The 23,028-nt window shown below is 42.7% G+C and overlaps 1 protein-coding gene and 1 long non-coding RNA gene across 10 annotated transcripts in view; both read left to right on the top strand.

Moving 5' to 3' along the window:
• CCPG1 (cell cycle progression 1) overlaps positions 1-7,009 on the top strand; it is a 90,131-nt gene extending 83,122 nt beyond the window's left edge. For 7 of the 8 annotated variants that reach the window (XM_085877234.1, XM_085877233.1, XM_085877232.1 and 4 more), the window contains one exon: positions 2,971-7,009. In XM_085877234.1, coding sequence (XP_085733360.1) covers positions 2,971-3,223 — 253 coding nt within the window. In that variant the 3' untranslated portion in view covers positions 3,224-7,009. The remainder of the gene's footprint in view (positions 1-2,970) is intronic. The other variant, XM_085877235.1, reaches the window with a different exon arrangement.
• A 3,805-nt stretch (positions 7,010-10,814) lies between these two features.
• On the top strand, positions 10,815-19,108 carry LOC147027683 (uncharacterized). 2 transcript variants are annotated; one of them, XR_015057179.1, is made up of 5 exons: positions 10,815-17,802; positions 17,895-18,121; positions 18,215-18,373; positions 18,607-18,664; positions 18,948-19,108. It is a non-coding gene; the product is annotated as an uncharacterized LOC147027683 (long non-coding RNA). The 2 variants fall into 2 exon arrangements; XR_015057178.1 differs by having other exon boundaries at positions 18,607-19,108.
• Positions 19,109-23,028: the final 3,920 nt, after the last annotated feature.

Here is a 23,028-nt window from a genome sequence, read left to right as displayed (position 1 = left end):
TTGTGAGGCCTCGGCACTCCAAGAACTGCACCTCCCAGGGTTGACCAGAGAAGTATACTGGGTGGGGCTGGGGTGGGGGAATGGCTTGAAAGGCGATCCTTGCGGAGAAACAAAGTGGGAACATGGAACTTCCCTGCGTTGAAAGGTAGCTGGCTCATGATATTTTTTTCCAGATCTTCAGAGACAGATGCTTCAGGAGCCTGTCTCTCAGAAATGTTGTGTACATTGTTCTGCAAAATTGTGCAGAGGAGTTATCCAGGAAAACGGAGCGGTTATTGTTGTAGACCAATAAGTACGGTTCAAAAGCGCTGTCTTGCGGGATACTATCCTCAAGAGGGTGATCTTGACACGCAATTCCATCGAGAGCAACCAGTTTCCATTTTCATTGAAAATCTGAACACCAATGGAGGGGGCAGGGGAGTGCTGAATGCCTTTAGCATACATTTGGAAAGTAAGGATGCCAGACAGTATTGAAAGCTTGAGAGATGACCATGATCTTTTGTTAGATATGTCATGAATCCATCCATTGTTGGGATAAAAGAAGAAACATGGTCATGGTAATATAGTCAGGGCAGAAACCGAATTGATGACCAGATTTAATGTCGGTATACTTGGGGATAAACGGTCATTACCGAAGGTGGCTGGAGGTTATGTTTTCACCCCATTTGTCTGTCTGTCTGTGAGCAGAATATCTCAAAAAGTTATGGACATATTTGGACAAAATTTGGTGGACAGGTTGGGTGTGTCACAAGGAAGAATTGATTCGATTTTGGAGAAGATGTACATTAGGATCCAGATACTATAATTTTTAATGTGATTCTTCACCATTAAGAGATGGAGTCTAAAACGATATGGAGTAGAGCACGATGTCTCAAATTTAAGGACAGATTCGGACGAAGCTTGGTGGACAGGTTGGGTGTGCAACAAGGCTAAATTGATTCGGTTTTGGTGAAGATCTGGATGTGATTAAAATTTTTTGTTATTGTCGAGTGATTTTTCACAATTGAGAGATGGGGCCAAAAACGATATATAGCATGATATTTCAAAATGATGACAAAACTTTCCAGATGAGTTGGGTAGGTGACAAGAACCAGCTGATTAGATTTTGGTTCAGGTGTGGATTCAGATCCAGCCTCTCAGTGGGTTACAAAACGTAAATCGTTTAGCCTGGCGGACGTACGTGCTCTACCGAATGCCGGTATGATTGTTTTTGCAAAACCACTCATTCTTGATTGTTCTTTGCATTCTTAATTGTTGCTCAACATTTGGTGGAAATTGGTGGTGTGACTAGTTCATGTAGTGTTGTTTACCTTTTTGTGAAGTAACGGAAAATGCAAAATATCTACCTGGCGAAAAAGTGGTAGATCAGGCGTGCTTGGAACAATTTCAAACGTTTGCTTTCAAATTATCATGATGTGACTGAAATACCACTGATTACAATCATTTCTTGGTCGAGCTTCTTCACAAGATAGATATATTTAAAAATTTATCTTTCTTCAAGCCAAAATCATTCTGTGCAACATTGACAATGTTGAATTTGAGTTGTAAGCACGACTATTGAAAATTGAAACGACTTTAAGCATGGAGGTAGCTGTTCTCTTAATGTTCCAAATCAATTCCATGGAGGTATAAAACCAAAGTAAATAGCTCAATTAGATGTCAGGGCCACCATTAGACAGGGGGTAGCATGTAATACAGCGGTGTTCTGATAGCAAAAACGTTATTGTTGTGAACAACAAATAACAAATCACTTTATTTACTAACAAGCAAAATATGAGGTCGTGTTTTTCTTATTACCAGATGAATGAACGGAAGTTATGAGTTCCCTTCCACAAAGTTCAATGCAGGATGGGGTCATTTGACCCATCGAATCCTGTGCTGTGTTTGCCAAACTATGGTTCTTTGTCCATGCTGTATCCTTTTTAAATGCTGAGCTTCAAGCAAGGAAGCAGCACGAATCATTTTTCATTTTTTTTGTTGCTGGACACTGCTGGGGGTCAAACCGCCGATCCTGTGCTGTCGTGTCGTCAAACTGCCGACTTGGGCTCAAAGTGGATGCTTTCACCATTACACCACTAAATCTAGTGCTCTTAACTTTTGATGCAGGATTATAATGCCGGTGTCTAATCTCAAGCACGATGCAGCTTTTCTGCAGCCAACAAAAAGTGTATCCTGGGAGCCTTGCAATATTTAGAACTTGCATATAATAGAACCCTGCTCTTTTCTGTAACTTTGCTAACTGGTATGAGTCAATCAGCATATCAGGTTGATATAATTTTGGTGATGAAACCATGTGACATAGCTCAAAGTTGCAAAACGTATGTATACATGACGTTGCACAACGAAAAGTTGCACTTCGTTTTTCTTTTTGTCAAGGTTGGGGGTGGGAAACATTTAAGTAGTTGTTTATTGGCCTTTCGACAGCTTGGAATGTTGATGAACAGTATTGTTGTATGAAAATTGTTCGAGTTATCGCTCTAATAGAGGGATTATTATTTTCCATGCAGTCTGTGGCTGCTGGTTATATGATGGCTGGGAACGCAGCTGTGCCGCTGATGTAGTACCCCTGTTTCCAGTACACTGGTATTTATTATTTCCAACCTCAGAAGGATGACAGGCTGAGTCAGCCTACTTGGTGTTGTTTAACAGAATGGCAGGGGCTGTAATTCACGACCCTAAAATCACAAACCAGCCATCTTAACCATTAAGCCAAAACCAGGCTTAATAGAGGGATGATGATTGCGTAAGATGCAGTTAAATTGGTGCAATGTGAACCAGGCTTGGTGTTTTTACTTCCCACCTTTGATACTCTATTCCATTCTGCCAGAGCCATCTAGCATTGATTTGATCTTCCCACCCCTCCCCATCCATTTTTCATTTTTAACTAGAAAGTTGATTTTTATTTTGATGTGATGTCACTGCCTTCTTCCAAATGAAATGTTTGCGTTGTACTGTTTGATTTGTGTGCAGGTACGGCAGGAGGCAAGCAAGTTTTGAGTGCTGGCAGCATGAACGCCGATTTGTAGCCTCTAATGATGCTGCACCGTGCTGGGAACAAGGTAAAGAGAACAAACGGTCAAACCTCTACAATCATCACCACAACCAACAGTGCCAGCGACCGTGCAGCATGGTTTGGTTCGACAAAACATGCCAAGCCACTGGGCATCACATGGCTGGTGTGGAGATAGAGCTTGGGCCAATGCTCTTTGGACCCAATTCATAGAGGCGAGCTGATTGTGGAAGATTTGTGTTTTTTGTGATGAAGAACTTTCAATGGCTCACTGTAGTCGCATGCTTAAAATGATTTTCTTTTTTCTTTTTTTTTGAAAGATTCTGCCTGTGTTTCCCTATTATTATGTGGCAACCATAGCACTACTGTAGCTGTTTCATGATGATTTTTGAGACCTGTGCAGCTTCACTGACATTGTATTCTGTGACTCGTAAAAGCCAATATTGAGTTTGTAACTTGCGGATCTGCATAAAGGAGTGATGGTTCCAAACTTCGACATGAATGCAAGCAACAAACCGACACTCTAATTGGTAACCCTTTTTGGATCCTGTTAATCCATCATTCTTTCATAACGTTTTCTCTGTGTTGTGCCCATTGTCTTTTCCAATGCCTGTGAATGTTTGTGGAGCTTAAATGGAGGGTATACCAGCTGTTTGTTATACTTTGAACATCTGGATTGGACTTTAAAACTCTAGTTTAAGTATACTGGCTTAAACTGTTGTAGTAATATTGTGGTTTTGTAAGAACCTTCTTTTCTGATTTGGAAGTTTTCACTGATCATCTCAGGTATGTACAATGGAATTGAAATTGTAACAAATGTTGAGCTAGTCTCTTTCCATCCCATAATGCGCTGTCGTTGGGCTCCAAAAGTGGAACAGCAAATAGATCCCACCGAAGAGAACTTACCGTCTCTCCCCTATTGTGGTTCTTCCTTTATCTCTCTTGGTGCCTCCCTCAACCAGAATCTTTATATTTGCACATCATACTCTTTTCTTGCTTTGTCTTTTTTTAATCTGTTTTTTTTTTTTTATGTATTTTAATTTTTTGCCTCCGCAGCCAAAGACACCTATAGTATTAAGTTTGTGGCATATTCTTTAGCGTGATAATTTGTGATCTACAAAAGGGATTCCAACCAAAATAGGCTAAAGTATGAACTGTGATACAAAGATGAACTGATTGCATTTTGGGTTCACAAGGTCGAAGATCTATGGTCATGTGACCTTTGATTGTAAATCTTTGTTACCACAATAACTTGTGAACCAAAGAAGGGATTTCAACCAAATTTAGCACAAGTATGGACTGCGATACAAAGAAGAAAGTATTCAATTTTGGGTTCAATGGGTCAAAGGTCAGGTGCCCTTTGAAAATATTTTTGAAGCATCTGTTGTTTTCTTTCTTTTACTTATATATTTATATATATATATATATATATATATATATATATATATATATATATATATATATCTCTCTCTCTCTCTCTCTCTCTCTCTCTCTCTCTCTCTCTCTCTCTCTCTCTCTCTCTCTCTCTCTCTCTCTCTCTCTCTCTCTCTCTCTCTCTCTCTCTCTCTCTCTCTCTCTCTCTCTCGACATTTACTTTTACATGTGACCTTTAATTGAGATCAAACATAAGTGGGTCGACATCCGACATCTAACTCGGGCGGAGACATATCTATCAACTCATTCGTGGCAAATGATCTTCCAGTTGTTTTATTTTCCCATATTTTTTCCTCTCCCACCTCTGCTTCCCCTTACCTCTCCCTCCCCTTTCCCTGCCTTTCCCCCTCCTCCTTATTTTCCCTGTCTCTTTTCTCTCTCTCTCTCTCTCTCTCTCTCTCTCTCTCTCTCTCTCTCTCTCTCTCTCTCTCTCTCTCTCTCTCTCTCTCTCTCTCTCTCTCTCTCTCTCTCTCTCTCTCTCTCTCTCTCTCTCTCTCTCTCTCTCTCTCTCTTTCTCTTTCCTTCTTTTCTTGTTCACACACTTTTCTCATGCTTTCCAGACACACCCTTGCTTCTTAAAACCCAATAATATGAATACTTATTATTACGTTTTCCCATTATATTTCTTTGCCTTTTCACCCCTGTGGTGTTACAAATAAAAGTGAGGCCATCGACGTACAAGCCTGTTCAGACATATACCTGTTCGCCACCCAACTATACGATTGTCTAATGAGGATCGGCTGTCAAACCCCCAGGTTGCCAACCCCTGGAAGAGGTGTAATCCCTGGAGCTCCTTGGTTTTGATATCTGCCATTTCCTCTCTTGCTCATCCCTTGCTATTCACTACGTCTCCAAACTCCAAGGTGGCTCGACCCTTGCTATTCTCTGCAGAGGCAAGTCCATTCTGAATCACACAGAGCTCACCATGGTGTACTCGGCCTTCATCCACAGTGATATGGAGTAAGGCTCCCCACTCTGGGCTGGTATGCCTGGTGTTGGCTGAATGGTTAGAGTGGTGGGCTTGGGATCCTTGGGTCCTGAGTTCAAATCCTGCTCAGCTATTGAATTAATACCAGGTGGGGTGAACTCTGCCTGTCATCCTTCCGAGGTCGGCAAAATGAGTGCCAGCATGCTGGTATACTGTGTCGGAGTGACGACCCGTCCATAATTGTGCCCAATAGCCAAGGAGACTGCTTAAGCAGCACCAACGCTCTGCACAGAGTCTGGTCCCAATCTCCTTCTCCTCTGGGCTGGTGCAGCTGTTTCGTCTTTTGTTCCCTTGGAGGTGGTTGAGTGTGAGCGTGCAGGAAATAATTTCTCCCCAAGGAAATTCTGATGTATTCTACTCCCCCCTTGCCAATGCATTCATTTCATCATTCAATTTCACTCTTACATTCCTGTCACTCATCTTCTCACCGGTGGTATCACTGCATTTCCCTTTTACCCACTGTCAGTCCCTAAAGCTGTTGTTGTTACTTAGTCTTCTCAACGAGTCTAGACTTCGTTATTAAAAAAAACAACCAGTATTATCATTTATATTCAGAATGCAAACCAACCTCATTAATGGAACAATTAACAGAAGACACAATAAACAGAAGATAATTTTTGCTAACAAGGGGAAGCAACACATGTTGGTCATCCTGTACAACAAACTTCTTTTTAACTGCTTTCTGCATAAAAGAGACGAAACTCTCTGTTGGAGCATGGTTTTCGTGTCGTATGGTTTTAAACATTTTGAGAAGAAAAACTCACCCAAAAGGGATTGAGTTTTTGATCAACGGGACCCTACCTCGTGTAATGCCACCTTATATCATCAACGTTTTGGCCTAAACTTGGAAATGTCTTCCAAGAGCAATGTCATGTTTAAAAACGAACGCAATCATTTGATTATACCAGAAGTGCACATTGCAAGAGATGAATGTTTTGTAGCGGGTGCTGCTTTAACTCGTGGCATCACTTCTCGTCGAATGAGTTTTTCTCCCCCACCGGTTTGTGTCGCACTTGCATCTTGAATTTGGACCACCAGTAACCAATTGTAGCCGAGAAGACGGAGTAGCTTTCTCTGTGGCTTTCACTTACTTATTTATCTCGAGCATGCCGAAGTGTTTGTGGAGTGTGTAGTTTTGTGCGGAAGAAAGCTAAAGTGTTTGTAAAACTTTGATCTTTTTCTGCATCGGATTTGCATCGCTTTGATTTATTGCACCGGCTCTTCCTGCGCATTATAAAGCTACCAACACATAGTATGTATACATTCAGCTGTGCTTGAACATGTAAATACACCCCCAACCCTTGGTTTACATTTAATTTAATTTTCTAAATTGCTGCTTCTGCAAACCTTCAAACTGCTAGCACTTGCAATGATGGAAACCAGGAAGCATGTGGTGTTTGATTTATTTTTTGTGGTTTGTTTTGCTGTGAGCCTTATGTTGTTGAAATGATCGCACTGGCAATTCAACTTCTGCTCTATTTATTCTCACTGCTCGTTCCACAGGTTGTGGAAACCATAATTACTTGGCATTATTCATCTGTTTTCATGACAGGAATTAATTAAAAACGCTAACAGTTGCTTTGAGTGGGTTTTTTTTGGGGGGTGGGGGGTTGAAGTTTTTTTAATATATTTTTTATTTTTAGAAAATTGTTTTGAACACTCACTTCCGTTGAGCAGACAATCGTCTGAGAAAATTGTAATGGCAAAACTTTTTTTTTAAACCAAAACTTTTCTGTACAGTACATTTAAAAGCTCACTGAGAAGCTTGTAGTGGGGTAACTTAGCTAAATATAGCATAACAATTGTGCATTTTGTGAGGAAAGCACCAAATTTGGCACACTCGTAGCCTATCATATTATCAACAGATTTGGATATTGGGACATCTCAAATTTTTGATGGCAGTGGAAAATGGCTGCCACAGCCATCAGCGGCTGAATTTGAGATGGCCCAATATCCAAATATGTTCATAATATGATAGGCTACGAGTGTGCCAAATTTGGTGCTTTCCTCACAAAATGCACAATTGTTATGCTAAGTTGCCCCACTATTGTAATATTCTAAGTTTGTGTCCGACTTTTCAAGAAAATTATTTATGAGATAACGGGATGTTTTTTTTCGTTATTTGATCAATAATGGGATGTTTCAAGGACTTTTTATCGAGTTTATGAAATAAATAGAACTGGATTGAAATTGAAACCAATGAGAAAACCAAACCAGGCATGATGCTGATGCAGGCTCCTTAATTTAGGTGTCATCTCTTTATTACATATGCATGGAGGTTGGGAGGGGAGGAGAAGGAGAAGGAGAGCAGTGGTGTTAAATGAAAGTGGAAGAATACTTAAGAAATGCAGGTAGGAGAATTTGTGAGTGTGTGAAGTTGGGCTCGGAGTAAATGAAGGCAAGGGAAAAGGAAAGTTCATTTTTAGGTTATTTCTCCCAGAGAAGATGGAGAAGATTGTCATGGGGCCCACAAGGCTAACCTCCACTTAAACAGGGAAAATGGCCTTTAAAAAAATGCTTCTTGTGTTCTGCAAAATAAGCAAATAGAGTGGGTCCCAGTGTCTGTCTGTCTGTGACCATGCCCTAACTTTAAGTTGTGCTCCCCATGGCCGTTTCTCCCCTGTGAAGGAGGCCACGGGCCTCCCTTCCCTAATCCCTCATATTCACTAAAATATATTTTCCTCACAAACTGCATGACGGATTATGGAACAAATTTGGTACAATACATCAGAACAGTAAAGTCTCATGGGGTTGTTCTCCCCATCTGGATCTGCCCCCATAAGAGGCTGAAAAGGGGGATTTCACCTCAAATTCAGGTAATTTATTTTAAAATATTCTCAGAAACCAATGGCCAGATGCAGACCAACGTCTTTCTGAAACATAAGGACCATGCCGTTAACTCAAGTTGTGCTCCCCATGACTGTAACACTTCAGGAAAGGGGGGCCATGGCCCTATTCCCCATAATCCCTCATTTTCACCACGCCTCTTCGGGAAATAACCATTAGTTCCCCACGGAGTTATTTGTAAAGATTAGTGTGTGTTGGAGGAAAGGAGGAGGGGTCAAAAAGCCACTATCTTTCGTGTATAATGGCTATAGAAAGCAATAATGTATGAAGTGCTTTCTGAGCAACACTTAAAGAATAGCGTTTCCTTCTGAGAGTGATCTGCAAATTATATACTTGGTATGAGTGGGGATTGGGATTGAGAAAAGGAAAACAGGTAGGATGGGAAGAAATCTGTGGGGAGGGGGTTGAGGAGAAGAGGGTATGCAATTGAAAAGATCGTCGGTTGGGAAGGCAGAGGGTCAGAAAATGTGCCATTTGTGAGAAAATGTGCCATTAAAAGGAAAAATGTCATTTAAAATGCTGACCCGTTATCACAATTCCTCCTGAAAAAGAAAAATTCTATTTTCTATTACTGTTGATTCAATTTATTTTTCCATCCTCTTAACAGAGCATCGATGCAGCCAAAGCAGTTTATTGGCAAGAGTTATACTGGATGGTTTGCCATTGCCTTCTCAGCGTTGTTTGTCCATGATCCATCTTTTTGAATGTGCATCAATCAAAGAAGCAGCACGTTGAAGTCTTTGGAATGACTCAGCCAGGGTTTGAACCACCGACCTCCCCCCCCCCCCCTTCCCCAGACTCAGAGCGGACGCTATAACCATTACCCTACCGAGTCTGGTATTATATTACTGTTGTTATTGCATTATCCTTCCAGGGACTTGCTTAAGGTTATCTCTGCACAGGAAAACGTTGTCTCCATTTAAAGTCTTGCTCGATGCATTAATCTAGGTTTGGTGGCAATGAAATAGTAAGTATTTTGCTTTACAGGTGCACTCAAGTACCATAATCGCATTCTACATTGTAAAGTTCGTGGAGGAAATGGTGCATAATCTCCTTAAAGACAGACTGCTATTTTGTTCTATGTGGATGCCATGTGCACCATAGATCTCAGGTTCAATCGATAACGACCACATCATGCCAACTTTGTCTGTCCACCAACTCCTTCTTCGTTAAACTGAAAAGTCAACCTTTGTTTTATAACTTTAATTACCCTTGTCAGAGGAGAGGGGTATTTGGGTCCATTTGTTATTTGCAAAATTAAAGATTTTTCAAGTATATTGGTTCGTCGATTTTGTTATTCTGTCAGTCTGTCTGTTTGTCGTCTGCAGGTCATAATTTTAAACCGATCGTCACGAAACTTCACCACATGCTCGAGTTTGTCATGAGGTAGAAGCCTATTGTTTTTGAGGTCAGAAGGTCAACAGAGGCCCAAGGTCAACAACTAAGGTGTTATTTCTAAAATCCTCAATATTCATCCCATTGACTTGAAATTTGAAGAGTATTTATATTTCAGGTCACTGAATTCAACCACCAATTACTTTTGAGATCAGCATGGACCAAAAGGTCAACATAGGCCCAAGGACAACAACTAAGGTGGTATTTCTAAAATCCTCAATTTTCATCCCATTGACTTGAAATTTGAAGTTGCATATTTGGTCATTGAATTCAACCACCAATTATTTTTGAGGTCAATTTTGTTTTACGGATTTTGCAAGTATTGTGGTCTGCAAGATGTCGTCTTCTTGTTTGTCTGTTTGTCTCTCTGCACAGAACATGAGTATGGTTTATCGCTGCAACTGCTTTTGTATTGACAAAATTTTCACCATAGGAGCGACGACTCATGTAGAATGTTTTAATGATAATATGACGACATACAGTTGGTCACGAATTGCGGCAGCCATGTTGGAAAAAAGGAAAAAATTGAAACTTGGCACAATGCAAGGGCACAACTTGGCACAATAGGGGAATATGTGCGAATTTTATTTTTTTGAATGTCATAGGTGCGTTCGTTATGACGGCATAATCGCATATATATATATATATATATATATATATATATATATATATATATATATATATATATATATATATATATATATATATATATATATATATATATATATATATAATCACTACATCCAATCAGTATGAAAATTTTTGAGGGTCATTTAGAGATAAATTGGTCAACAGAATTTTTTTTTAATGTAATGGGACATGGTTCAGCAGATATATGTATATATATAGATATATATATATATGTATATATATATATATGTATATATATATGTATGTATATATATATGTATATATATATATATGTATATATATATATATATATATATATATATATGTATATATATATATATGTATATATATATATATGTATATATATATATATGTATGTATATATATATGTATATATATATATGTATATATATATATGTATATATATATATATATATTGTTGCGAATTTGCGCCCGCTGGCGTGCGAACGGCCACGCAACTCGAATCGCGGCACGTCGTCCACCGGACGGACAATTCTGTCATGACCCTCTAGGACTAACGCCAGGAACTAGTCACGGGTGGGCCTTTCGGCCTCACCACGATCGGGCCAATCGGCCCCCCGCGTGGGATAGGGTTGTTCGCCAAATTCGACCTACCTAAGTACCCACACGGAGGGTAGACCGGGCGATCGCACCTCGCCGCATGTCGACTCCGGACACGGGCCCCTTAAGCGACCCGTTCCGTACTATCGGGATAACCGAGCGGTGTTATCATCGACCTTGACGGTTCCGATTAATTATCGGGCGTATTAAGCCCACTACCAACCCTTCACGTGAAGCAAGATGGAGGTTCAATTAAAGAAAAGACGAAGCGAAACGGGAAAACAGTTCAACATAAGGCACATTTATTCCGCGGCACACGGAAAGCACACATATACAATTACAACAATTATGCACCAAAAGCAGATGTTACAAAAGAAACACAACAATGCAGAGATACTACCGACTACGCGAGCACACGGCAACACTTACACAGTTTTACTTTACAGACGGCGCCGACAACACATATACTCAAAAGCAAAAGAAAAGGGCCACCCTCAACGACAAGGGGACAGATGGGGCCTGTGGGCCACGAGACCGGGTGGAGCCTACCCGTGTCTTGTGATGAGCCGCAAATGTGGCGGCGGTGCCCCGACTCCGTGCTCCTTCGTGGGTTTCGTTGGCACTGCTTGGAGTGGGGTGGGAACGGGGCCCCCTTTTTGCACTATCTCAGTTGCACTATCTTTTTGCACTATATCGCAGGGGGGAAAAAGGGGGGAATTGTTGATGCTCTGGGGAAAGAGGATAGCTGGCTTGCTTGGGTCCCGCGACGAGCGACTCCACTGCGACCTCGACCGCGCTCCCGGCTTCCCCTCTCTGCAGCTCCCCGACAGACTCCGAACCCCGACAGACTCCGACCTCCGACAGACTGACTCTCTTCCAGACCCGACTTGACTGCTGCTGCCACACTCTGCCGTTGCCACACTTCTCCAACTCGCCCGAGCCCAAAAACTGACTGAATTCGCCCCGCGCTCGTCGCTTTATAGTGGTGTAGGAGATTCCATATGCAAATTTCTGGATCAGAACGAGCTCGGGGGTGGAGCCAGGCTCGCCGATTGGACGGAGAAAAAGGGGCGTGAATCTCCCCTGATCCTCGAATTTGCATATATCAATTCAACTCCGACGCACCTGGAGGCGGGGCCAAATCGCCCCGTGCTTGCTGATTGGACGGATCAGAAGTGGGCGTGTATCATTCCTTCTCCTCGGAAAGGCCGCACTTTGTACCCGCGGCTTGGCGCGCCTTGTACGAGTCCAGGACAGCCTGACGCTCGTTGCCCACAAGCGGTGCGGGAATGGCCGCAGAAGGAGAGGCGAAGGTGGTGGAGGGTCCCAAGTACTGGTCCATGGCCACGGTGACGCTTGGAATGGCGGTAATGCGATGTTTGCGGGAGCGGAGCTGTGAAGGTAAAGGTCGTGGCTGTTGGCGTTGTTGTTGTTGTTGTTGTTGTTGTTGTTGTTGTTGTTGTTGTTGTGAAGCGGCGTTGCGGTTGGTGGTTGTTGTGTGATGGCGGTTGAGACGTGGTTGGTTCAAAATAAAGATAGAACAGAAAAACGGCTATCTTCAAGGGTCGCAGCCCGAATGAATAACATTTATTCCCTCTAAACAACGGGTTTGGGGCTAACTACACATGCACTTACAGAGATACCTCACCTACGGGACCTGAATGGTGGTTTGCGAATTTCCTCAACCGTAACACTACCCCCTCCCCTTTTTACAGACTCGTCCCGAGTCGTCAAATTTTCGTGTGCCATCATGTGTAGTTCTCCCCGAGTACGTTTTACCTACGGATCCTGAGTGCGACATTCATGGTATTCATGTCCCCAAAATAAATAACCTGAGGGCTGAGTAACTAACTCAACAAACCCACTCACACAGACGACTGAAATAAAATTGCCGGTGCTAAGACAGACATGCCGGGGGCGCACTCATATGTACAGTACATCTTAACCTTAACTTACAAATTTTACACTAAACCATGGCCCAGGATCAATGGACTCTGCAAAAAGAAAGCAGTTAGCAGGGAGCCAGGCTGCTCGCATGCAGTGTCTCTGGCTCAAGCAATGCAGGTGTCAGGGAACGTGGCCGGCTGCTCACACGCAGTCCAAGGCCTTCCCCTTTGAAAATGAACCCAGTGAACCACAACGGTGCATGGGCTACACAAACGCAGTCTCCTGGTGCGGCTGCCCGCAAGGCAGTCCCTGCAGAACACTGAACGGGCACTGACGCAAGCAACAAAGCGGTGCACGGGCTGCACAAACGCAGTCTCCGTGCCAGCTCAAGTGGCACACGCAATGAACACAACGGATGGATGGATGGAGGAATGGATGGACGCAAACACGGTGCACAGGCCGCCACTGCAGGCCCGTGTTGTAGCTGCCAACAGGGCAGTTCTTGCAGCTTGCAAACTGTTGCCTTGATCCTGGCGCACATGGAAATGAACAAGGGGGGCAAAGCAAAATTGAACGGGGGCTGGTGAACAGGGGCAGTGGGCATGGCATGGCAAAGGCAGCAGGCAAACAAAGCCGGCAGAACAAGGCCGCTGCAGGCAAACACAGCCGGCAGACGATCTGGCCGGCACAGGCCTTGAAGCACAGCAGCTGCAGTCGATCCAGCCGGCACAGGCCTTGCAGCAAAACAACAGCTGCCGATGAAGTGGGTCGGCCTTTGCCTTGCAGTGGAGGTTGGTGGAGGGAGTGCGGTGGTGCTGGCCACTCGGAAGGCGGGCTCGGACCTACCCTATTGTCTCCCTCTCAACCTATCGCCTTTGTCTGTCACTGTCCATATCCACTCCCTCAATTTGTGAAACCCAATTTTGCCCCAACTTATTTTTTTGTTGTTTTTATGTTTACTTCCCCACTATAAATCGTCCCCTAACCCCCTTTATCGTCCTTGTTCGGCTTACCAATCGTCTGAGCCTACTCCCAACCCCTACGTTCCTTTCCTGGAGGGGAATGAGGGAGAGCTAGCGTCATGTGTCGAGGCCCAACGAAGCCTCAATATGGCCTCCCCAGACTTCAGCGATCCAACCCAAAGTGGGTCCAGCGGCCCACAAAGAGAGCGAAGGGATGGATGGTGTAGAGGGGTACATTTCCTAATCTACCCTATCCATTTAACTGTTAAACTACCCCGGGGCTTTCAACAAGTGCCTCTCGCTTAAACTATTGGTTCTAACAACCCAGATTCCCGTCGCCTGTGTTGGTGTCCTCACAATTTCGGGCCTCGCCCCCCAATTTTCTTCCCGTGCCCTCACACGGTCTCATGGCTGGGACGCGTGGCTCCCTTTGGCAGGCACGACCCTCTGCCAATTCCCCTACGATGGCACCCCCGGGCACTACACTGCCTCCGAGCCTACCAGCTCCCTAAACACCGGGGAGTGCCCCCCATGGCACCTCCCCTGAAACGCACACGTGGCAGGCTGGCTTCCCGGGCCCCTTTCCGAGGGTCACCCGTGCCCACAACACTGCCTACGCGGCTAACGGCGCCCTGGGCCCCCGCACCAAGCGGGCGCACCCGTGCCCACTAAGCTATCCCGGCCCCCCATGGGCCCTTGGCCTACTACGGCCGACTAGCCTGGTGCCCGGGGTACCCACTCAGTGATACCTTTCGCAGCCACGCTCCCAGCCCGTCAACAGGGCTCCTGCACCCCTCCAAATGGGTATCGAGCCTACATTCCCACCAACAGCAAAACGACTTCCATTTTTCAATTTGACTAACCCAGCTAACTTACTTTATACTGACCCCGGGGTCCCTTGGGCGGGAGTCACGCCTCCCCCCAATCACTCATCGCACCATGCATTCCCCATTCGCTCCACACACACAGACCCGCTGGCCTCACTCACTCAACATGTCTCCACACAACTCACCAACTCTTCAACACGCACACCGCTGAACTCTGCCATCCTTCTAACTACTTCCCCTAACTAACTCGTGCTCCCACGTCGTCCCTTAAACTATAGCACGTTCCATTTTAATACTACGTAGCTAAGCTACGTCCCCTCTACACACTCAAAGTCGGTCACTGTCCTCAAAATAATTCCCCCTCCTAAATCTAAACTGAATCCCTCTAACTAATCCATTCCACGGACCCCATGAGGACTTACCCCTGCCCCATGGAGCCGGTCAAACTAAGCTAACCCTTCCCCCTAACTAGTTTCCATCCTGTGCCCAGGCCAAGGGGGTCTTCCACCCCTTGCCCAGGGATCCTGTTCACCCGAAAGCGAGGCTTGCTGGTTTTTTTTTTTTTTTCATCGCGCAGCACCAGCGCGGAAACTCACAACCTGCGCACCAGCGCGGCAATTCACGGCCGCGCACCTCTGGCGTGATGTCATGGCAGCTGTTCGCGTCCCTCGTCCCTCTTGGACGGTATCATCCGACAGGGATTCACCCTCCTGCCGGATTCCAACGACACACGCAGCCATGACGTCACCTGGCGCATAAAAAAAACAAGCCCCACGTCTCGAGGGGTTCCCCACGCGAACACATGTGCTTTGCCCGTTGGAGCTTAACACATCTGGCCGCGTGGAGAACCCGTCTGGTCCAAATTCGTTTACCTGCCCAAACTTTGTCCGTCGCGGGATCGGCAACATTCACCGCGCTCGTTTCCGGACCGGGACTTCACTCCCTCAAGCGAGCACATGGGGGCCTCGTGCGTTGCACAGCACGGACCTCGCGCTCGCTGCTGGATGAACCCGGCACGGTCCCCGAAACAGCTACAGCCGCAACCCGGCTTTTGTCCCTCTGTCGCCGTTGTCGTCTCCATTCAACACACGCACTCCCGCGTGTTACAACGCTCACACTCCACTCCATTACACTCACATTCACACCGGGAGACGCGGCTGCATGCTCACACATGCCGACCGACATCTCCCTCACATACAGCGACCTCACACACACTGTCGCCCTCACACTCGACCGCTCACTCACTCGTGCCATTTCCCTCACACAAACCATACCACTCAAACACGCGGGGGCACTCGCCCGCGGTGTCTCATCCACACACGGCGTGCTGGGAGCACGCCCTTCTGCACACTGACCACCACACCACTCACACACGGGGTCGCTTCCACACACGGGGAGGCACTCACACCTTGCACCACACACACCGGGACGACCACACTGGGGATTCGTGTCCCCACAAGGGGCTCCGGGGCCTCTATACCCCCCAAGCTTTCCGTGCACCTGTCCACAGCACTCCTCCCCTCGACCTCGCTCGACACGACCGAACTCACCTGGTCGTGACTCGCCTCAAGGGGGCATACTCCCTCCCCTCGTTCCTGGAGGAGGCCATCCAGCTGCTCGCACTGGGTCTCCACCCAGTCCGCCAGCTCACCCCCATTATCCTCCACTACCTCCGTGTGTGTGTGTGTGCGTCTCTCACCCCGTCTTCATCATGTAGTCTTTCCTCTATCATTCCCATCTCCCGTGTATTTGTACATTTATTAGTTTCTGTTGTCCCCTCGTGTCTATTAGTCTCTGCTTCTTTCTGGCGTCTTTCCCTTATCTTTCCGTCGGTCAACCTTGCTTTCTCCTTAAGTCGCTCCCGTCCTTCCCTCTGTTTCACTCCTTGCTCTTTCACGATCTCCGCGTACCTCATCCTTGCTTTCCGTCTTAATTGTTCTTTTCTCTCCCTCTCAATTCCTTTCACCTCGTCTCTTGTCTCCCTCATGCACGTCTCCGTCACCCCAATTAGTTTTTCCCTCTCGGTCACCGTCACGCTTCTCGCCCAATATGTCCCCCGAATTAATTTCTCCTTACCCGCCTCCACCGCGGGCCTGACAGCCGTTGCACTCCCTCCCAGCTCGTTCGCTCCCACACGTGGCGTCGCCATTTTGAGCTCCACTGTCATCGCCTTCATGCCCGCCTGCAGGCTTAGGCCTATTTGCTGCATCTCACCCCGCAGTTCTTTCATTTCTTCCTTCATTCCTTGCGCATTCGTTTCCAGTAGGGTGAATATACTGGTTCTGGCTCACTTTTCCCCATGTAAATGAATGGGGGATTTTCAGCGATTCATATTTTTTTCCCTAAAAATAAACCCCCTTTTTATCCCAAGGTATATTTATTTGTCTCCCCTTTTAACCTGGAGACACTTTTTTTTTTCAAATAATCCATGCAATAAGATAAGGATTTGTTCAAGTACTAAAGTGGTAATGTGATTTGTTAAAGGTGATTCGAAAGAAATATCTGAAACGTCTAACCCTCGGGACACTCTTCATCAAATAACCGATGCATATTGTTTAGCTCACTCATTGAACCTATAAAGATTTGTTCATTCTCAAATTCCTTCAATGGTTTAATTTTCTTTGCACAATAATCCCCATCTAAAATATTGAAAAACAAAACATTTGAATCTTTATATTTTTTAAGATACCCCTTTTGTGCCATTACGAAATGATAAACTTCTCTTAATGATCTCATCTGGCCACCGCCCGAGTTGCAAATCATTTTTGTGCATAAACCACGCCATAAAAAAAGTTTTGTTTCAAATGTTTTCAGTTCGTGTCATGAAAATGAGGAAGTGTTTTTTTTGACACGGTCGTGCTGTGTGAATGAGGAAGTGTTTTTGGACAGTCATGCTGTGAAAAAATAGGAACTATTCTCTTAGACAAGGCCTCGTGTTTCTATTTTATCTCAGAACACGAACAGGCTTTTAAACATGTTTAATCAAAACCATTTTAGGGTATTTTAAGTATGTTTTTAAAATGATTCATACAATTTGAGAATATATCGCCCAGTTATTTTCCAAGCTGTCTCGCCCGAAGCGTCATTTCCTGTGGCCACACCCAATGATTAAGCAATCTCCTCATCGTTGCCTTATACGTGATTCGCCAGACAAAGTTTCTGCCAGACGGGATTTTCATTTTTACAACTGAGACATGAGCGATCTTTCTTCCGCGAACAAAACAGCTCAACACAAAGTTGGTAAGCCTGTGTATAGGTTCCTCTTTGAACGATGAAGCAATTGATTATAAATTAAATCGTGATAATTCTGATATATTTTTTTTTCTTGGCAGGACCTTGGAAGAAGAGCAGTTTACATATCACGATGAGGTGCATGAAATTAATGCTCTTATTGAAGAGGTCAATCATCTTAGAAGAGAATTGAAAAACATTTTTAATGACTGACACGACGTCTTATCACGGCCTCTGATTTTTTTGCCATCTTGTACCAATGGTGAAAAAAAAACTGAGACATGGACTCACTCTCTTCCGATGAAGATAACAGCTCACTACAAAGTTGGTAAGTTTGTGTTTGGTTTCCTCTTTGAACAATGAAGCAATTAATTATAAATTAAATCGTGATAATGCGAAAATATATATTTTTTCCTGGCAGGTCCTTGGAAGAAGTGGAGTTTACATATCACGATGAGGTGCATCAAATGAATGCTCTTATTGAAGAGGTCAATGATTTTAGAAGAGAATTGAAAAACATTTATAATGACTGGTACGAAGTCTTATCACGGCCTCTGATCTCGAATAAATTAAACCAATGGTGAGGCGTGTGTGTGTGTGTGTGTGTGTGTGTGTGTGTGTGTGTGTGTGTGTGTGTGTGTGTGTGTGTATGTATGTATATATATATATATATATATATATATATATATATATATATATATATATATATATATATATATATATGTCTCTTTCCCTGTCTGTTTGTCTCTCACTATCTCTCCCTGTCTGTCTCTCCATCTATACCCTTGACTCATTATTTTTTTTTTTTTTCAGCTCGATCACACAACATAAGCTGTTGAAGCAATCTGGTACAACACATGATTTTCTGGAGGTAAATGTTTCTGAATTATTATTTAGTTATTCTTTTATTAATATCACTCTCTCTTTGGAATGTCGTCTTATGTTGGTTGCATCATTAGTTTGGACGCGGTTTTACCAGTACACTGGATTTCATTTTATTGGCCTTGGAAGGATGACAGGCTGAGTCGGCCTCCTGGTGTGTTAATTCAGTGGTCAACGAGGCTTGAACTTAGAACCAACACCAGGCTTACTCATATTACCATGTAATTATCTTTATAAAACCTAATTATTATCCACTTTTTGTTTCAAAACAGAATATGGTGTCTGAGTTTCGAAATCACAAGACATCTGAAGAAGATTGCTGGGAAAGATTATACATTCTCGCAAATGAATATTTAATATTTTCAATTTTGAATCATATTTGTTTTGTTTACAATTACTTGATTTTGAATTTCAAAAAAAGGATCAAGACATGAAGGAGAGGAGGGTGGGGGGGGTTTAGGTGCGCCCCCCCCAACGACCCATCACCCCCTCATCCCACCCCTCCCCTCCCCATGTGTGTGTGTGTGGGGAAGGATGGGGGTGGGATGAGGGAGGTGGTGGGTCAAAGGTGGGGCGCACAGAGGGGATGAGGGGGTGGGGCTTGTGTGGGTGGGGTTTATGTGGGCGGGGGTTCGGGGTGGGCGGGGGGTGTGCCGGCGGGGCTTGTGGGAGGGCGGTTATGTGGGTGGGGCTTGTGTGGGCGGGGCTTCGGTGGGGTTTATGTGGGTGGGCTTCGGTGGGGTTTGTGTGAGCAGGGTTTATGTGGGTGGAGCTTGTGTGGGAGGGGTTTATGTGGGCAGGGTTTATGTGGGTGGGGCTTGTGTGGGCAGGGTTTATGTGGGAGGGGTGAATGTGGATGAGGCTTGTGTGGATGAAGTTTGTGTGGATAAATGGATGGGTGGATGGGTGGATGAGTGGAGCTTGTGTGGATGGGTGGATAATTTTTTAATTAAATAAACATGTTGTGTGTGGGGAACTAATTAACTAATCACTAATTATGTGAATATGATGAATATGGGTGGAGCTTGTGTGGGGTTTGTGTGTGTGGAGCTTGTGGGGGGTTTGTGTGTGGTGGGGTTTGTGTGGGGTGGGGTTTGTGTGGAGCTTGTGTGGGGTGGGGTTTATATGGGTGGGTTTTGTGTAGGCGGAGTCAAAAAGGGGCGGAGTCAAAAAATTTCAATTTATCTTTGTCTTTTGTAATTCCTGTGAATAAAATGAACCTAAAATCTCTTCCCCTTCCAAATCATATATCTTATAAGTCCAAGGAACCGTATCTATTACATCAACAATTTTTAAAAGTTCTTTCGTCCATCGTTTAGTAAAACCCTTTTCAAAATGAGATTTCCACCTATATATTCTTACAATATCACCAACTTTGAACTTAGGTTTTCTGACATTAATCTCTTTTTCATATTTTAATTTTGTAAATGTTTCTGATGGTTTCATATTTGTTGACGTGTGAATCGTGTCATTATACTTATTCCACAATATCCTGAATAAAAGATGACCATTGTTGTGAACCGAGTTGTGTGAATTTTTTATATAATCTCTCTTTTAAGGTACGATTAAAATGTTCAACAACAACTGCCTTCCCTTCATTAAAGGTACTGTATAATGTAATAGTTATTTTTTAGAAAATTCATAAATGTCTTGTTATAAAACTCTCTACCCTCATCAGTCCACAATTTTTTAGGTTTTCTCTTACTTTTATTAAATATCTGTTGAAAGGCTAACATAAGAGTATTACCTGTTTTGTTTTTTAATGGTACAACCCATGCGTATCTACTCCTCAAATCAATAACGGTAAAAGCATACTTGTACCCCTTATCATTATTGAGTTCAATCAAATCAGCAGACCAGATATAATCAACTTCCTTGGAATAAACTTTCCTTCTCTGAAACTTTGTGAATATTGGTTTAAGTAATTCATCAGCTAATTGCTCTTCAGTCTTAATGACATCATTAGAGTCTATAAGTTTTTTGAATTTCCAAGTCCAAGTTTCAATTTAGCACTGATCATCTTCTTCACAATGAACCGATCAACTTTTTCTCTCAAGGTTGGATTTTGTATCAGAGACAAATTATACAACATTTCTCTATCGGCTTCATGCTTTTCTTCCAACGTTGTGGTATTCCCATAATCAATATCGTGTCTCATGCACACTTCATCAACTCTATTGATGGGTTTACTCCAGGATTTAGGATTGTCTGCCTCATCTAATCTTTTATCCAAGTTTGTGCCTGTACCACAGAAAGAATACCCTGGAAGATGTAATTCCCCTGGTATTCCAGTAGTTGTAAATTTACTTCCTGATAAAAACTTTTGTATATCTCCTCCTCGTTTGTGTTTGGAGATAAATTGATTTTTTTTGAACCACACACCGAACATATACCTTTTTGTATAACCCTGTTATTTTTACTTTTAATATATGAAATATTTTTAGTATTAGTTTTCTTTTTACATTTGAGGCAATAACTCATTTATTTATGTGAAAAATTCCTGCAGAGTGCAAAAACCTTTTTAGTTTCCAACATGCACATTTGAATCTTAATTTTTAAAACATAAAGAATCCTTAGAAATGCCTTCACTCTCTCCTCCATTTATTTAAGAAAAAAAAAATGAAAAACTTGAATTAAAATGAATAGCTTGTCGATGTCAATAGTCTTGTCGAAAATATTTCAAATAGACTTGTCAATTCTTTGTTTTCCTCCTCGGTGGGTTGAGTTATTTTCTGTAATACCACCAATCTTTTTTTAATCTCACTGGTTTCCATATTTTGATATTTATTTTGTCTCGCTCTTTCCTCCCTCTCTCTCTTCTCTCTCTCCTCCCTCTCCTTCTCTCTCTTCTCTTTTTTCTCCTTCTCTCTCTTCTCTTTTTCCTCCTTCTCTTTCTTCTCCCTCTCCTCCTCTCTCTTCTCCTTTTCCTCCTCTTCCCTCTCTTCTTCAACTCCTTCCTCATCCCTTACTATTCATGAATTGCTTACACCCCATAGAATATTATACATATATTCATCAGGATTTCTTGTTATTCCTGTATCCAAAATAATTTTTTTACAACAGGAAACCAATAAAATTTCTTTTGAATTTCTAAAAGAGCCTGACCTTTTCTGAACTTTATAATTTTTTCATTATTTAACATTCTCATTAAATCTAAAGTTGTCGGTTTATCAACATCAGCATAATGCCAATCTTTTATTGAAAATACCTCATTCTTATGTTGTAGAACATATTTATTAAAATACCGAATACCCTTTTCTTGAAGGTATGCTTGGACACAGAAATGATAATTTTCTTGAAGCTTTCTTTCTATCATTTATGTATTAGAAATATATGTTAGAATAATATTATGGCATGGAACACCTCCCCATCTTCCCATAGTTAAATCATTTTGTATTTCCTTACTTATTATATATAATCCTGTTTTTTTCTGTTTTCATGATATAAACAAGGGCAAAACCATTATTATATTTACCCTTATTAAATTCTTTTATTTGTTGTTTACTAATCGTGGCCCCACAAAACTCATTCTCGATACCAAGTGGATAATATTCTTCCTTACGAGACTGATTTAATTGTTCCAGGTCTTCGAGGTTAATTTTAAATGACCAATTATACCCTAAATCATTCATATCATACCCCCATTGTTCTATTCTCATACAAACGATACGCCCTTCTTTATAAAAATTTATTTTAATTCGAACTGTGAATTCTGTATGACCTGGAGATAATATCAACACTTCTGTATCTTTGGAATACACGGCCGTTTTATTTAAAGATATATATTGTGATAAATCGCTTAATCTCACCAAGTCATTCGCGTCAGTCGAACTTGGATAATTTTTAAATTTATAAGCATTTTTCATGTTAATATTTTTGGTTATATTATATTTATGTCGTTCAGTCTGTGCCTTTGTGTAATAATTTGATAAATCAATATCCAGTTCTTGAGATACACCAAAGATGGAACCATCTTTACCAACATAAGTCATTTATATTAGATTAAAAATAATATCATAAAATTTTTTATTTTTGTTGAGTTGAAATAACACATATAGACTTAATTGACCACAACACTTAGAATTTAATTCTTGGACTTGAAATGTTTGATAAACACCATTCTGTAAGAATTTTATGATTTCAACAGGTGGTGGAAGACCAAAACTATCAAAATAATATTTGTCTTGACCATTAAAAATACAAACCCAATGAGAACCGTTCCCATTATTATCATCTAAGTTCATAATAATATTCTTTGCATGTTTCAGCACATTTGTTAATTCATCTCCATATACAAATAACCACATTATGAATTTTTAATTTGTTACAATATTTGACAAGTTGTAAATTTGA

This window comes from Eptatretus burgeri, chromosome 4 (assembly GCF_056783735.1).
Source record: "Eptatretus burgeri isolate ZD-2024b chromosome 4, Ebu_testis_v1, whole genome shotgun sequence".
Taxonomy (NCBI): domain Eukaryota; kingdom Metazoa; phylum Chordata; class Myxini; order Myxiniformes; family Myxinidae; genus Eptatretus; species Eptatretus burgeri.
This window is presented reverse-complemented; position numbering and strand designations above follow the sequence as displayed.